Raw genomic sequence first — 16,059 nt, forward strand, 5'->3', positions numbered from 1 at the left:
GGCTTCATCTGGCCGGGATCTTCAGCTCTCACTGGATCGGTTCGCAGCCGAGTGTGAAGCGACCGGAATGAGAATCAGCACCTCCAAGTCCGAGTCCATGGTTCTCGCCCGGAAAAGGGTGGAGTGCCATCTCCGGGTTGGGGAGGAGACCCTGCCCCAAGTGGAGGAGTTCAAGTACCTAGGAGACTTGTTCACGAGTGAGGGAAGAGTGGATCGTGAGATCGACAGGCGAATCGGTGCAGCGTCTTCAGTAATGCGGACGTTGTATCGATCCGTTGTGGTGAAGAAGGAGCTGAGCCGGAAGGCAAAGCTCTCAATTTACCGGTCGATCTACTTTCCCATCCTCACCTATGGTCATGAGCTTTGTGTCATGACCGAAAGGATAAAATCACGGGTACAAGCGGCCCAAATGAGTTTCCTCCGCCGTGTGGCGGGGCTCTCCCTTAGAGATAGGGTGAGGAGCTCTGCCATCCGGGAGGAACTCAACGTAAAGCCGCTGCTCCTCCACATCGAGAGGAGCCAGATGAGGTGGTTCGGGCATCTGGTCAGGATGCCACCGGAACGCCTCCCTAGGGAGGTGTTTAGTGCACGTCCAGCTGGTAGGAGGCCACGGGAAAGACCCAGGACACGTTGGGAAGACTATGTCTCCCGGCTGGCCTGGGAACGCCTCGGGATTCCCCGGGAAGAGCTAGACGAAGTGGCTGGAGAGAGGGAAGTCTGGGCTTTCCTGCTTAGGCTGCTGCCCCCGCGACCCGACCTCGGATAAGCGGAAGATGATGGATGGATGGATGGAATACGGAAATATAAAAATGATAACACAGATTTGTTGAATGTGATGTGATGGCCCTGCAGCCAACTCTCAGCTAAAGCCTTACTTCTGTTGTCATTGCCTGTGCATTTGTGTTTCCAAGCAGCGCTGTGACTGCTTGTTGTGCATTTGAGTGCCACATGTTTATTCTCTTCAGCACAGAGTCAAGCTGAGGATGTCATGTGAGTAATAGCTGCTATCTAGCCAGCCATTTCCCCCTAAGAAGCAGTGTCTTGTCAGAGTTACACAGTCAATAAAACAAGCAAACACAAAGACATCTCAGGATACTATGTCAATATCCTGACTTTCACTTGTTTGTAGTCTATGAATATCAGACAGCTTGACTTCCGTTAACACTTGCATGGCAATTAAGAATGGGCTAATATTACTTGCCCAATAATGAGTTGGGATTGATCTAAATAGGAAGTGAGAGGCAGCCAACTTCTCCAAAGTCATAAATCACAGTCCACACATTTTGGTTTAATTATTTTGCTTTGGAAGCGATGCAAAGATAAGAGGGTGACTCACACTATCCGTCCGTGTGTGTGTGCGCAGAGAGATGCCTGGAGGACCACGAGCTGGTGGTTCAGGTTCAAGCCTCCATGAGCAGCGACAGCAAATTCCTCTTCAGGAAGAACTATGCCAAATATGAATTCTTCAGGAACCCCCTGGTGAGTAGCTCGCATCCCCGTGTTGACCTTTCAGTGACTGCTTTGCTTTAGCACGCAGCCCTGCACACACACACACACATACACACACACACATACACACACTGTCCGGTTTCACCGTCTTTCCTGCAGGGTTCATATAAGCTTGCATTTTAGGCTTGCTGCCACAAATAACTTGCATTAATCTTCCAGAGCAGGACAGTTAAGTTCATTATAAAATAATCTCTCTTGGTATCAACATAGTCAATATTTGTCTTATGAGCTGATGGTTCCAGGAAAAGATGCATTATTTCAGGATGAAAATAGGTTTTTAATCATGAACTTCAGCCCTCTGTCCTTTTTATAAGCTGTAATAATGAGCATTTATTTCAGAAAGTGCAGCTTCATTTGTCTTACCATTTCTTTTTTTCACACACATTATCCTTACTTGAATTTTGTGAACGGAATTTTTTTTTTTCTTCAAATTATGCTGACAATTTGATTATACAAAATTGTGTGAGCAAAATGTTTGTTCAAATACAGTACAGTGTTTTAAAATTCAGACTACAAAGCAGCCAATGAGGTGTCAAGTTTGCAGTCCTGTGAATGTGCTGACCTTTGAAGCAAGGATTTTTTATTTTTTTTGCACTGAAGTTTTATACAATGAATTTTTATAAGCTGAATTTGTAAACAAATGCATTTTCCTCACACAGTGTTATTCAATGAAATTGTCAACAGAATTTGATGTTAAAAAAAAAAAACAGTTCACAATATTAAAACAACTTAGTGACATCATTTCAGCGTTGGTAATAAAGGCATAGCGAGCTAGCTAATTATGGTTGATAACACGGTGAGGGTGAGCAGTGAAACTATGCAGGCTCTCATGCCCAATTGTATGTAGTCCTTCACAACACCAATGAAATAGGCAACTTCTGTGTGTGTCCGTTAAGCGAGGCACAAAACACAACGTCACCTGTGTTTATGGAACTAAACATTGCCCTGATCGGTGTTGCTGTCAGTCCTGGCACATTTATGACAATTTCAAGACCAACCAAAGTCAACATGTATCATTTCACTTAGGAGATTAAAGAAGAGTAAAGATTGTTGCTCCATCTGCCCCGACCTAAGTCCTATATTTTCAACAAGGCTGCTTTGTCCAACATTTACTTTCACCTCTGTCTGTTTTGGTGAGGGATTGTGACCTTTGTCACTTTTCCATGACGTATAGGTCGGCTAAACGTGACCTGAACCTTCAGACTGGAGTCTCACCCGATACATCTCTTGATTTACCGTATTTCCTTTAATTGCCGCCGGGTCGCTTATTAATTTAAAACCTCTTCTCACTCCGGCGTTTACCAAAGGCATGCGGTAAAGGCAAGCATGCGCTAATTATTTTAAAACCTCTTCTCACTCCGGCGCTTACCAAAGGCATGCAGTAAATTTAGGTATGCGCTTATAAATTTGAGTGTGATGTAAGAATACCATCATGAAAAGCACATTTAATAAAAAAAACTTTATTATGGTCTTACCTTCACTTATAAATGAAGTCCATGCGCAGCTCCTTCTGATCAAAAGCATCGATAACTTGTTTATAGAAGTCTTCCTTATCGTTCTTCAGTTTTAAAAGTCTCTCTGTCTCGATGGAGCTCTTCCTTTATTACCTGCTGTTTCGATTCAAAGTCCAGTTTAGAAAACTTTTATTTTAGATATGTAATCCTCCATGTTAAAAGTGCAAGCGAGAGGAAAAAATAAACGATCGCTGCTCACTCTTGCTGCTTGTTGTCACTTCTTCTGCAGCCGAGTAGTCGCAAGAAGGATCACTAGCGCCCTCTACCACCAGGAGGCGGGAGTCATTTAATGACTCATATTTGACACACGCAGCTACGGTATATTAAAAAAACATAGCTGCTTACTGTTCTTTTTAGCATATTCAATAGCTTGGACCTTAAATCCTACTGAATAGCTCTTAATCTTATTCCCTTTATGTGATTCCAAATTATTAAAATCAGCGTCCTCCATTTTGAAAATGATGACAGGTGAAGTGTCACTTGTGACGTGACGAGTTTGACCCGGCGGAAATTCTAGAGATGCGTTAGTAAAAATAATATTTTACGAAAGGAATTTAACCCGGCGTTAAGCATGCGCTTATTATTTTGCGAAACGAGTTTGACCCGGCAGTAATTCTAGGCAGGCGCATACTATATACCCGGCGGCAATTCAAGGAAATACAGTATGTCCACATTTTAAAGAGGCCTGGGTGGGATTTGAAATCAACTCATGTTTACATGAAAATGTCACACAATGACAACATCATGGGTGTGAACATATCTATGAGGGCTTTGTAGCCAAACATGTGATATAAAGACCATCTTTCATTCATCCTCACTGATGGCACACCCTCTGTGAATAATTGCTAAGACAAATGTATTTTGGAGCGGACTTTGGGTGTAACCATTGATGGTTATTATTGCTCTTTTAAATGAAAATGATTGTAAAATGTTGGTTGATATTTGCACCTCGATAAACTCTCACTTACAGTACAGGCCAAAAGTTTGGACACACCTTCTTATACAATGTGTTTTCTCTATTTTAATGACTATTTACGTTGTAGATTGTCACATCAAAACTATGAATAAAAACATGTGGAGTTATGTACTTAACAAAAAAATACCTGAAAACATGTTTTGTATTCTAGTTTCTTCAAAATAGCCACCCTTTGCCCACTCTTGGCACTCTCTCCATGAGCTTCAAGCACACCCATTTTGTGAAAATCCTTTCAGGTGGCTACATCTTTAAAGCTCATGGAGAGAACGCCATGAGTGTGCGAAAAAGTAATCCGAGCAAAGGGTGGCTTTTTTGAATAAAGTAGAATATAAAATATGTTTTCAGTTATTTCACCTTTTTTTTGGTAAGTACATGTGTCCACCTGTGTCATTGTATTGCAGTATTTCCCTCAAAACAACCAACATCATCTTATTTATGCCTGAGCAGCTAAGATTTTCTAGCTGTTAGCACAGAGTGATAGATCCACAGCAGGGGTGCCCATTACGTCGATCGCGATCGACTGGTCGATCTCGGAGGGTGTGTCAGTCGATCTCAAGCCAGGCATTAAAAAATAGACATAAAAATGAGAAATCATCAATCATACCAAGACTTCACTTTCGTCAGTTGTTTGACATTCTCGGCACCCGAGGATCTTGTGAGATGACGCTGGCTGCTGCGAGCTCATATTTAAGAAAAAAATCACTAACAGGGCGGACGCAGAGAAACACATTTTATTTCTAGAGACTCCGTACCTACTGTCAAAACTCTAAAGACCGACTGCACAGTTCCTGTCTTCACCATAAAAAACCTGTTTCATCCTGCCTGTGCTAACAAAATAAGAGTCTCAGAAAGCTAGCGTGCACAAGCTAGCAAGCTACGGAGTTTGATGCCAATGTATTTCTCCCCCGCCCTCAGCGACCGCTTTCTCACTTGCTTGCCCACCCGCACACTCACTGACGTCACTCACCTGCTGCCAGACATTAAAGGGCCACACACATATGCTACTCTCATAACAAAGTGTTTAAAAACGAGTATGCAAGTTGGACAAATGAGATGCCAAATCCAACCACTTTCATGTGGTATTGGACAGAAAGGAGGACTTTTTTTTCTCCTCCATTTGAAAATGCGGACGTTATCAGCACCACTGTCTAATTCCAATCAATGCAAGTCATCAGAATCAAATACACCAACTTATATTCTTGTCTTCATGAAAGAAAGGAATCTATGTGTGTTAAACATGCTTGTATTATCATTAAACACCATTAACTTGTTAACAAAAATGTCTCTTTCATAAATAAATAAATATAAATTATAAATAGGAATGAGGTAGATCTCCTCGACTTGGTCAATTGAAAAGTAGCTCGCCTGCAGAAAAAGTGTGAGCGCCCCTGATCTACAGTATAGGTTGTATTCAGTCACCTTACTTTTGTTATTGGGCAATATTCCATCCATCCATTTTCTGCTGCTTGTCCCTCTCGGGGTACTAAGATGTTAAAGCTAATAGCTAGGTGGCAACTAGTAAACGGTATATTGATAATTTCAGATAAAATTCTAGACTGTTAATAATAGTCACATTTTTTGATTACCAAAAAAACGTCATTTATTAATACATTTTAGGCAACAGGAAGTCAGGGGCATTCGCATTAGAGTCGCTTGATATTCATGGTGGTGTAACTACACAGACTTTGCTCAGGAGATTTCCCCTCTGGGTAAACGGAGCCAAGCGCTTGGTTTAACCTCATTTTCCCTCACTTCCCGCCGTGCCTTTAAGAGACACTGTTGTGTTTAGATGGAGACAGGTGTGCACAATATTATCCCCACACTAAAAGTTTATAGAAAACTATTTGATGTTTTGCAGCAGACGATGTGTCGTTCACGTTGTCACAACTTGTTTATAAAGTCGTTACTTTGTTTACTACTCCGCCTTTATTTAACTGTATCAGTGTTAAAATAACATAAGTACTAGCTAAATGTTTTGTCATCTCATCCAACTCAATGCTGGCTGTGAAGATTGTGTATTCGATGTGAGAGGTGTCACTCCTATGTTTTTGGTTGGCCAAGCTGTTGTAGTGAAACACCAGGGAGGCGGTGTTGAAGAACAAAGCTTGTTTATCAGACTTCATCTTCATTAACCAAACTGCTTTGTTTAATATTGATATCAGAAAGTAAATGCCATGTTTTTTACATTACTTGTTTTTTTCATGTCACAAAGGTATTACTTCAAAAATCACGGTATTTTGTTAGTTTTATTGTGTATTGTGCGTATTCCTATATGACATATTTATGCTCCAACTCTTAATGGATCTGTGCCAATATAGCATCTACATCTACATATAAATGCACATCACTTAAATAAATAGGAAAAAAAAACTCCCACTATCAAAATATCAAAATAGAGATAAAGGCGTCATGTAATGACAAAAAACTGACAAGTTGAAATTATTAAAGAATAAAAAAAACTAATATTTGTCTTTAGCTATATGGATAATGTTTATCTATAGTCTTTTTTCTTAAACATTACAAATGACATGATGGTGTTAAGTTCATTCCCCAACTTTACCTAACAATCAGTAATCATGACTGATAACAATAATCTTAGTTATTACTTTGGCCATAATTGGCTGCCTTAGACCTCATACATGAACTCTGTTTTTATCTACATGTGACTATAAATAGGACAGTTTGTCTATCAAAGTGTTCTCTGCATAACATTGTAAAAAAAATACCTAAGTGTTTATTGTTTAAAGTGAGCCAACTGTGCTGCTGAATTTCCCCCAAGGATCAATAAAGTACTTGTTATTCTCTTCTATTGTAAGTTTACCAACATTAATGGAAACAACTGGTCTCCCACGGCGGTTACAGTGATGCCAAGTGACACTTCATCATACGCTGATACGGCAAAAAATGTCACACTGGCATTAAACTTACATTTCTAATTGAAATCAAAGGTAAATCGTGTCCTTAAGTAAAATAGTGAACATACTAGACAACTTGTCTTTTAGTAGTAAGTAAACAAACAAAGACTCCTAATTAGTCTGCAGACGTATGCAGTGATATATTGTGTCATTTGTCTACATTATGAGGGACAAACTGAGAAAATGAATTATTAATCTACTTGTTCATTTACTGTTAATATCTGCTTATTTTCTGTTGTAACATGTTTTATCTACACTTCTGTTAAAATGCAATAATCACTTATTTTTCTGTTGATTAGGTACTTTACATTAGTTTTGGATGATTTTAGGTATGGATCCGATACCAAGTAGGTACAGGATCATACATTGGTCATATTCAAAGTCCTCGTGTGTCCAGGGACGTTTTATCCGGCGTTTATAAACATTTTTTTTTTTTTTTTTAAACGGTAAAAGGATTTTGTGATTTTTAAAAATATCGACGCAATCATGGTAGTATCGCCTATTCTACGGCTCATTGACTTTGTATCGTTACCGTCTATTTGTATCGGTACACCCATTTGTTTACAAGCAGGAGTGCTAGCTTTCTGTTAGCGGTTTACTTCTAAAAAAAAAAACTGTTTTTCAGCGTGAAGGCAACGTTAGCCGCTACTAGTTAGCTATGTTTTAAAGCATGACTTTCCTTGTTTGCAGTTAGCCGCTACCAGTTAGCTATGTTTTAAAGCAGTGTTTTTTAACCTTTTTTGAGCCAAGGCACATTTTTGCGTGGAAAAATCCAGAGGCACACCACCAGCAGAAATAATAAAACAATGAAACTCAGTTCATAGTAAAAAGTAGTTGTCACAATTGTTGGATATGACTTTAAAGCATAACCAAGCATGCATGACTATAGCTCTTGTCTCAAAGTATGTGTACTGTCACATCATGCCGTGACTTATTTTGAGTTTTTTGCTGTTTTCTTGTGTGTAGTGTTTTAGTTATTGTCTTGCGCTCCTATTTTGGTGGCTTTCTCTCTTTTTTTGGTATTTTCCTTAAGCAGTTTCATGTCTTCCTTTGAGTGATATTTCCCGCATCTACTTTGTTTGAGCAATCAAGAATATTTCAGTTGTTTTTATGCTTCTTTGTGGGGACATTGTTGATTGTCATGTCACGTTCAGATGTACATTGTGGACGCCGTCTTTGCTCCACAGTAAGTCTTTGCTGTCGTCCAGCATTCTGTTTTTGTTTACTTTGTAGCCAGTTCAGTTTTATTTTTGTTCTGCATAGCCATCCCTAAGTTTCAATGCCTTTTCTTAGGGGCACCTTTTGTTTGTTTTTGGTTTAAGCATAGACACCTTTTTATCTTCACACTGCCTCCCGTTGTTTCCGACATCTACAAAGCAATTAGCTACTGGCTGCCACCTACTGATATGGAAGAGTATTACACGGTTACTCTGCCGAGCTCTAACACCCCAGACACTCAAAAACATGTAATTTGCAGACTATATTTAATGGTTTCCAAAAAATATTTTTAACCCAAATTGGTGAAATTAGATAGTCTCCCACGGCACACCAGTCTGTATCTCACGACACACTAGTGTGCCACGGCACAGTGTTTGAAAAACACTGTATTAAAGCATGGCTTGCAGTGTTTGCAGCTTCACCTTTATTCTTACATTTAAAGCCACCATACTTCCATTTTCCCCCTTCTTTCTCAGGCATGTGAAAACACTGAAATCAGCCTTTTAAAACATTCTTTTTTGCCTCAAAATATCACTTCCATGTTTAATGAAACATCCAAAACAGAATATAGCGCCACGCCTAGTTAGCTTACTTGTCTAAGCCACAACGTTGATGGATGTCTACTTCACTTGGAGTTCTCCAGATTTGTTTAGCGGCCAGCAAGAAAGTATATTTTTCATGTGACTGTTTGTAAACAGAGGTCACAAGACAGGAAGTAGATCACCTGAGGGGGCGTGGCTACAGGATAGCACTCTGTCTGAGTTCCTTGCATGACTCTTACAATGATAATAATGTCAGTAAAATTGTGTGGTACATGTCATGGCACATGTGTGTGTCAAAAAGAAAGGTAAAAGAGGTTGGTAGATGAAAATAAATCTAAAGGTAAAATAAAGTGTCAATTGCAGTAGGGCTGGGTGATATGGCCTATTTTTAATACCTCCATATGTTTAGGCCAGAGGTGTCCAAACTTTTTCCACAGAGGGCCGCACACAGAAAAATTTAAGCATGAGGGGGGGCTTTTTGATATTTTTCATTTTCAAACCATAACAAAATATATGTATTTTTTTTTTTATCCTTAGAGCTCCTGAGGAGCATAGAGGGCTCAGTCACTAAAATGTTAAAAATAAGTCAAATTATTATTATTATTTGTTTAATGCTTACAGTAAATCTCTGTATCAACTTGAGGTTGATATAAAGTAAAACAAATAAGGTTTAATGCTTTTTCTGTAATAGACAACTTTGGTTTTTTTATAGTAAAACTGAAATGTGCAGTATTTAGATAGATAGATACTACTTTATTGATTCCTTCAGGAGAGTTCCTTTATCAAGCAATTAAAGCCCTCAGAGATCAATAATGCAGGACACCATTGATTTTAATTATTTAATAGTTTTGAGTAATCACAGTGAAAACTTAAATAAAATCCTACTAAATATATTTGAGATCCAAAAGGTTCCCCATTCATAAAGTTATGCATTTTTATTAGGTTTTTTTTTAACTTTTAACACTTAAATTTCGAGACCAACTTCCGATATATCTGTCGATTTTAAGTTTGAACTATTATTTTGTTTGTTGTATGCTCTTTTGTCAAAACTTTGATGTTTTTATATGGCAACCACACAACATATGCAATATTTTTTCCACATAAAACATTTTAAAGTGATAATTTTTAAGTAATAATTCATTATAACAGATTTTTTTGTCTTTTTTTTTTTTCTGGGAGCAATGTAAAAAAAAAGAAAATAAAGACAAAAGGAAAAAAAACTGCCTGCATGGCAGCTTTGTGTCAACATTGCCAGTTTTTCTCATTAGATTTCACCTCATTCTACTTTTTTAAAATGTTTTTATTTTTATTTTTGCAATACTATCAATTTTGCTATTTTTACAGAATGTGTGGCGGGCCGGTAAACGATTAGCTGCGGGCCGCAAATGGCCCCCGGGCCGCAGTTTGGACACCCCATCATCACATCCACATATATATGCGGATATTTTGCCTTAGCCTTGAATGAACACTTGATGCATATAATCACAGCAGTATGATGATTCTAGGTGTCTACATTAAAACATTCTTCTTTATACTGCATTATTATATGCTACTTTTAAACTTTCATGCAGAGAGGGAAATCACAACTAAGTCAATTTAGCAAAAGGGTTTTTATTAAACTGTTATTGGCACAGTGGCACAAACATTCATGTCATTTTCATAACAGAGTGCAAGATTGTCAGACATTTTAAAACAAGATATGAGTGCACTTTAGTGTGTGATGTCACTAAGACGACATATAACAACACTAAAATAAAGTGCACTTTTTGTACAGAACGCCACTGCAATAGTTAACAAATAAAGTGCACTTTTGTGCATGATGTCACACAACATATTTCAAAAACTCTCAAATTAAAATGAGCTGCATAATTGGTTCCTGTGGACGTTATCTCCTTCTGTTGTCAACTTTTTTTTTTCATACGGTGTTGTGAAAATAGTTGCTTTGGCATTTTGTGGTTTCAAGCACTCTTCATTCTCCCGCGGGTGACTTTTCAAATGATGCTACATTAGCAGCGCTGCTACTTTTTGTAGCGACGCTTTTGCCGCATAAATGTTGAACATATTCCCGCTTCAAGCCAAACCACCGCCAGGCGATGGACCCCCTGCTGTTTTTCTTGGGAATTAATTCTTCCTCCATTTGATACCAGATTCGCACCTTCTCTCTCTCGTATTACCACTGGCACCTCACCGTTAGCATCACAGCTAACATTACCATGTCGCTAGCTCTCTTTTCGGGGAGGGCGTGTGACGTTGCACACGTGACGTATGTAAGAAGATGCGTCTGTTTAAAACCTCTGTGAGAAGGAGAGACAAGAAGTAGTGGGAAGAGCCTGTAGTGTAATACCCACTGCTAAAATCAACTGTGTGAGAAGGTGTACTCCAATATCACCATAGTCATTTTATGTATCGCACAGAGACAACCCCGCGATATATCCATATATCGCCCAGCCCTGGATTGCAGGAAATGCAGTCTTGATTTTCAAAATGTTCTTTCGTGTCAGCACTTTTTGCTGATAGAAATGTTCCTCTTTTTTCCCCTCAGTGTGCTCACATGCCTGTTACTCCACACTGTTGTCGCTTGCAAGTGCTCCGTGTGTACGTCGACTCACGAATGGGAAAAATAAGTAGGAATATTTTTTTAAAGGTAGACTAGCACCCTTACCCTGATACTTTGTGAGTAGCGGTGAATTGACTTTTGCTTCATTGTGCTATAAGCCAGTGGTTCTCAGTTGGGGGTACGCGTACCCCTGGGGGTACTTGAAGGTACGCCAAGGGGTACGTGAGATTTTTTTAAAATAGTCTAAAAATAGCAACAATTCAAAAATCCTTTATAAATATATTTTTTGAAAAATACTTCAACAAAATATGAATGTAAGTTCATAAACTGTGAAAATAAATGCAACAATGCAATTTTCAGTGTTGACAGCAAGATTTTTTCAATCCAATCCAATCCACTTTATTTATATAGCACATTTAAACAATAACGTTTCCAAAGTGCTGCACAGCCATGTTAAAAACAATATTATGCTCCACCAATGACTGAACAAAACAAAAAATGAATAAAAATAAAAACAATATAAAAACAAATATGATTAAAAACTATTTTAAAGGGTAAAATCAATTAAAACAGTAAAATAAAAATAAAAGTGTATAAAAAACACAGAGGACAACAGAGAACAGAGGACCACACAACTCACGTAGTGTTAAAAGCCAAAGAATAAAAGTGGGTCTTAAGACGAGACTTAAAACACTCCACTGTGGAAGCAGTTTGAACATGGAGCGGCAGAGTGTTCCAGAGCTTAGGGCCGACCACAGAGAAGGCCCTGTCTCCCCTGGTCTTAAGTCTGGTCTTGGGCACCACGAGCTGGAGGTGGCTTTCGGACCTCAGAGCGCGCGCAGGGATGTAAATTTGGATGAGGTCCGAGATATATTGAGGTGCCAGTCCATGTAAAGATTTAAAAACAAACAGCAATGTTTTAAAATCAATTCTAAAATGAACAGGGAACCAGTGCAAACTCTGAAGAATTTGTGGACATGTTCCATAAATTTTGATGTTAAAGATTTTTTTTTTGTGAAGCAATGTTTAGAATTAATATCATGAATCCAGGGCTTCACGGTGGAAGAGGGTTAGTGCGTCTGCCTCACAATACGAAAGTCCTGCAGTCCTGGGTTCAAATCCAGGCTCGGGATCTTTCTGTGTGGAGTTTGCATGTTTTCCCCGTGAATGCGTGGGTTCCCTCCGGCTTCCTCCAAAGACATGCACCTGGGGATAGGTTGATTGGCAACACTAAATTGGCCCAAGTGTGTGAATGTGAGTGTGAATGTTGTCTGTCTATCTGTGTTGGCCCTGCGATCAGGTGGCGACTTGTCCAGGGTGTACCCCGCCTTCCGCCCGATTGTAGCTGAGATAGGCGCCAGCGACCCCAAAAGGGAATAAGCCGTAGAAAATGGATGGATCATGAATCCAGATGGATCTTTATTACAATCCACAAAGAAGGCACTTTAAGTTGATGATTACTTCTATGTGTAGAAATCTTTATTTATATTTAAATCACTTGTTTATTTTTCAACAAGTTTTTAGTTATTTTTATATCGTTTTTTCCAATAGTTCAAGACAACTAAAAATGAGCAATATTTTGCACTGTTATACAATTTAATAAATCAGAAACTGATGACATAGTGCTGTATTTTACTTCTTTATCTCTTTTTACCAACCAAAAATGCTTTGCTTTGATTAGGGGGTACTTGAATTAAAAAAATGTTCGCAGGGGGTACATCACTGAAAAAAGGTTGAGAACCACTGCTATAAGCTACTTACAATTTGCATCTTAGTGGAAGCTATTTTGGTCTTTTATGGGTGAGGCGACGGCCAATGGCGGGCCAAAACATAACGAGCAGAGAGTCCCTGGTCCTTTTAAGGACACACAACCTCAAAGTGGCCCAGCGGACATGTCCGTCTTGGCGTGGCGTCTTTTGCTGATGTGGACTAAGCATAGGTGAGGTGACGTTATTGGCGTGGTGATTTAGGTGTTTGTCAGAGCCAGCAGGTGACCTCAGCTCTGTGGGTAATGAGCACAGTAAAAGGCTGGCCGCAGCCTGTCAATCACACTAAGAGTGGTGCTGCTGGCTAAAGGGGATTACATCAGCGGGTGAGATCATACTGCATCTACAGTACACTGCCTGCCTCTCTCTCTCTTTATCGCCCAAACCACTCGTCTGAGTCCTTGTGCAAAGTATTCTACATAGAGAAGCATCACCCCTAGCAGCTTGTGCATACACTAAGTGCTTTCCAGTGTCTCTCTCTCTCTCTCTCTTTTTCTCTCTCTCTCTCTCTCTCTCTCTCTCTCCACCGCTCATTGTCACCACCTCTCTTGTGTTTTTCCATGCAGAACTTCTTTCCGGAGCAGATGGTGGCTTGGTGTCAGGAGTCTGATGGCACGATCCCTCAATCGCAGCTCTTACAGGTGAGGAGGGAAGCTGCACGTGCAAGTCAGCGGTTATATAACCCTACCTTTAATCGGAAAGCCTCCAATCCGACACCAGCTGCCCTTGAAAGGAGTGAAACCACAACCAAATGTCTCATCCTCTTGCCTAAGAATACCGTATTTCCTTGAATTGCCGCCGGGGCGCTATTTAATTTAAAACCTCTTCTCACTCCGGCGCTTACCAAAGGCATGCGGTAAATTTAGGCCTGCGCTTATAAATTTGAGTGTGATGTAAGGATACCACCATGAAAAGCACATTTAATTAAAAAACTTCATTATGGTCTTACCTTTACTTATAAATGAAGTCCATGCGCAGCTCCTTCTGATCAAAAGCATCGATAACTTGTTTATAGAAGTCTTCCTTACCTTTTTTCAGTTTTAAAAGTCTCTATGTCTCAATGGAGATCTTCCTTTCTTACCTCCTGCTTCGATTGAAAGTCCAGTTTAGAAAACTGTTTTATTTTAGATATGTAATTCTCCATGTTAAAAGTGCAAGCGAGAAGAAAAAATATAAGATCGCTGCTCACTCTTGCTGCTTGTCACTTCTTCTGCAGCCGAGTTGTCACAAGAAGGATCACTAGCGCCCTCTACCACCAGGAGGCGGGAGTCATTTAATGACTCATATTTGACACACGCAATAAAAAATCGCTGCTAACTGTTCTTTTTAGCATATTCAATAGCTTGGACCTTAAATCCTACTGAATAGTTCTTAATCTTCTTCCCTTTATGCGATTTCAAATGATTGAAATCAGCCTCCTCCATTTTGAAAATGATGACAGGTGTAGTGTCACTCGTGATGTGACGAGTTTGACCCGGCGGAAATTCTAAGCATGCGCTAATAAAAATATTTTGCCAAACGAGTTTGACCCGGCGGTAATGCTAAGCATGCGCTTTTTTTTTTTGCGAAACGAGTTTGACCCGGCAGTAATTCTAGGCAGACGCATGCTATATACCCGGCGACAATTCAAGGAAATACGGTATGCATAATTCAAGTCGCCCACTACTGCTGCACTTTTAGCAACGCAGAAAATGAAACCAAACTTCATTCATGTTTTCTTTCCAGAACTTCCTGAACTCCAGCAGCTGTCCAGAGATTCAAGGCTACCTGTACGCAAAAGAACCCGGACGCAAGTCCTGGAAGAAGCTCTACATGTTCTTACGGCGCTCCGGCCTCTACTTCTCCACTAAAGGAACATCCAAGGTAAACGAGCTGCACCATTACAGAAGTGAATACGGTCCACTTGAATCATGTGGAAGGTTGCATAGGGCAGGGGTGTCCAAAGTGGGGCACATACAAAGTGCAATAAAAGAGTAAAGAGGGGAAATGGAACAAGAATTAGTTGCAATATTGAAATTGGTACCGTATTGTCCACACTATAAGGCGCACCTGAAAACCTAAAATGTTCTCAAAAGCTGACAGTGAGCCTTATAATCCGGTGCGCCTTATATATGGACCAATATTGAGCCACAACAGGTCTCGCAACTACGGTAAGCAGCCACCGACTTCATTTTCCCCCGTAGGAGAAGCGCGCGGTGCATGCTGGGATATATGACTGCGCCAGGTGTGTCGTTTTCATTTCCATTTGTGTGTTTATGTAAAGACCCCAAAATGGCTCCTATTGAGAGACATGATTTCAGGAAAGCAGGAATTGTCACTGAACTGCTAGTCAACAGCAGCGACACCGACTCCATTGACGTCTCAAAATAGTGCAAAGCAATAACAATATATCAATAACTCAACGTTGCTCAAACGTCAGTCACACAAAATAAACATGTAAAGCTCACTTTAAGTTATTCCTCATCCACAAATCCCTCGAATTCTTCTTCTTCTTCAGTGTCCGAATTAAACATGCCACAAGAGGTCTCGCAACTACAGTAAGCAGCCACCGACTTCATTTACTCCCGTAGAAGAAGCAGCGCGCGGTACATGCTGGGATATATGTCGTCGTCATTGGAGTCAGTGTCGCTGACTCCATTAGCATGGTGGAAGCTTGTTCGGTACACCTCCTGAACCGAACCGGAACCCTCATACCGAAACGGTTCAATACAAATACACGTACCGTTACACCCCTAATATTAACTGTGTCAAATGAGTCAAAGGGTTTATGAAACCAGGAATACTATAAACACTTAGTTTTGTTGTGTTTTCGTCCACTTGCATATTGAAATGCAGAGCGTGTCTCAAGGAGATACATGGTGGTTGCCTACAGCCACGCACAGCCTGTTAAACCGTGGCTGTGGTGTAGAACTGCATTGAATTATTCTGCAAGGTGCTTCTAATATTTCAGGTATCATATCCTTTTGTTTTGGTCTATTTCTTAAGTCGTGAGTCACACATTTTGTGGCAAAATATTGTAAATGTCTGATGTTGTGCAGTGATATTGTTGAACATGCTGTTTT

The 16,059-nt window shown here is 39.9% G+C and overlaps 1 protein-coding gene across 3 annotated transcripts in view; it reads left to right on the forward strand.

The window, feature by feature from the left end:
* Positions 1-16,059, forward strand: part of LOC133540073 (growth factor receptor-bound protein 10-like) — a 133,700-nt gene that overhangs the window by 97,274 nt on the left and 20,367 nt on the right. For all 3 annotated transcript variants that reach the window (XM_061882557.1, XM_061882558.1, XM_061882559.1), the window contains 3 exons: positions 1,364-1,479; positions 13,564-13,638; positions 14,723-14,860. In XM_061882557.1, the coding sequence (XP_061738541.1) occupies positions 1,364-1,479; positions 13,564-13,638; positions 14,723-14,860 (329 nt within the window). The remainder of the gene's footprint in view (positions 1-1,363; positions 1,480-13,563; positions 13,639-14,722; positions 14,861-16,059) is intronic.

This window comes from Nerophis ophidion, linkage group LG21 (genome assembly GCF_033978795.1).
Source record: "Nerophis ophidion isolate RoL-2023_Sa linkage group LG21, RoL_Noph_v1.0, whole genome shotgun sequence".
NCBI classification, from domain to species: Eukaryota; Metazoa; Chordata; class Actinopteri; order Syngnathiformes; family Syngnathidae; genus Nerophis; species Nerophis ophidion.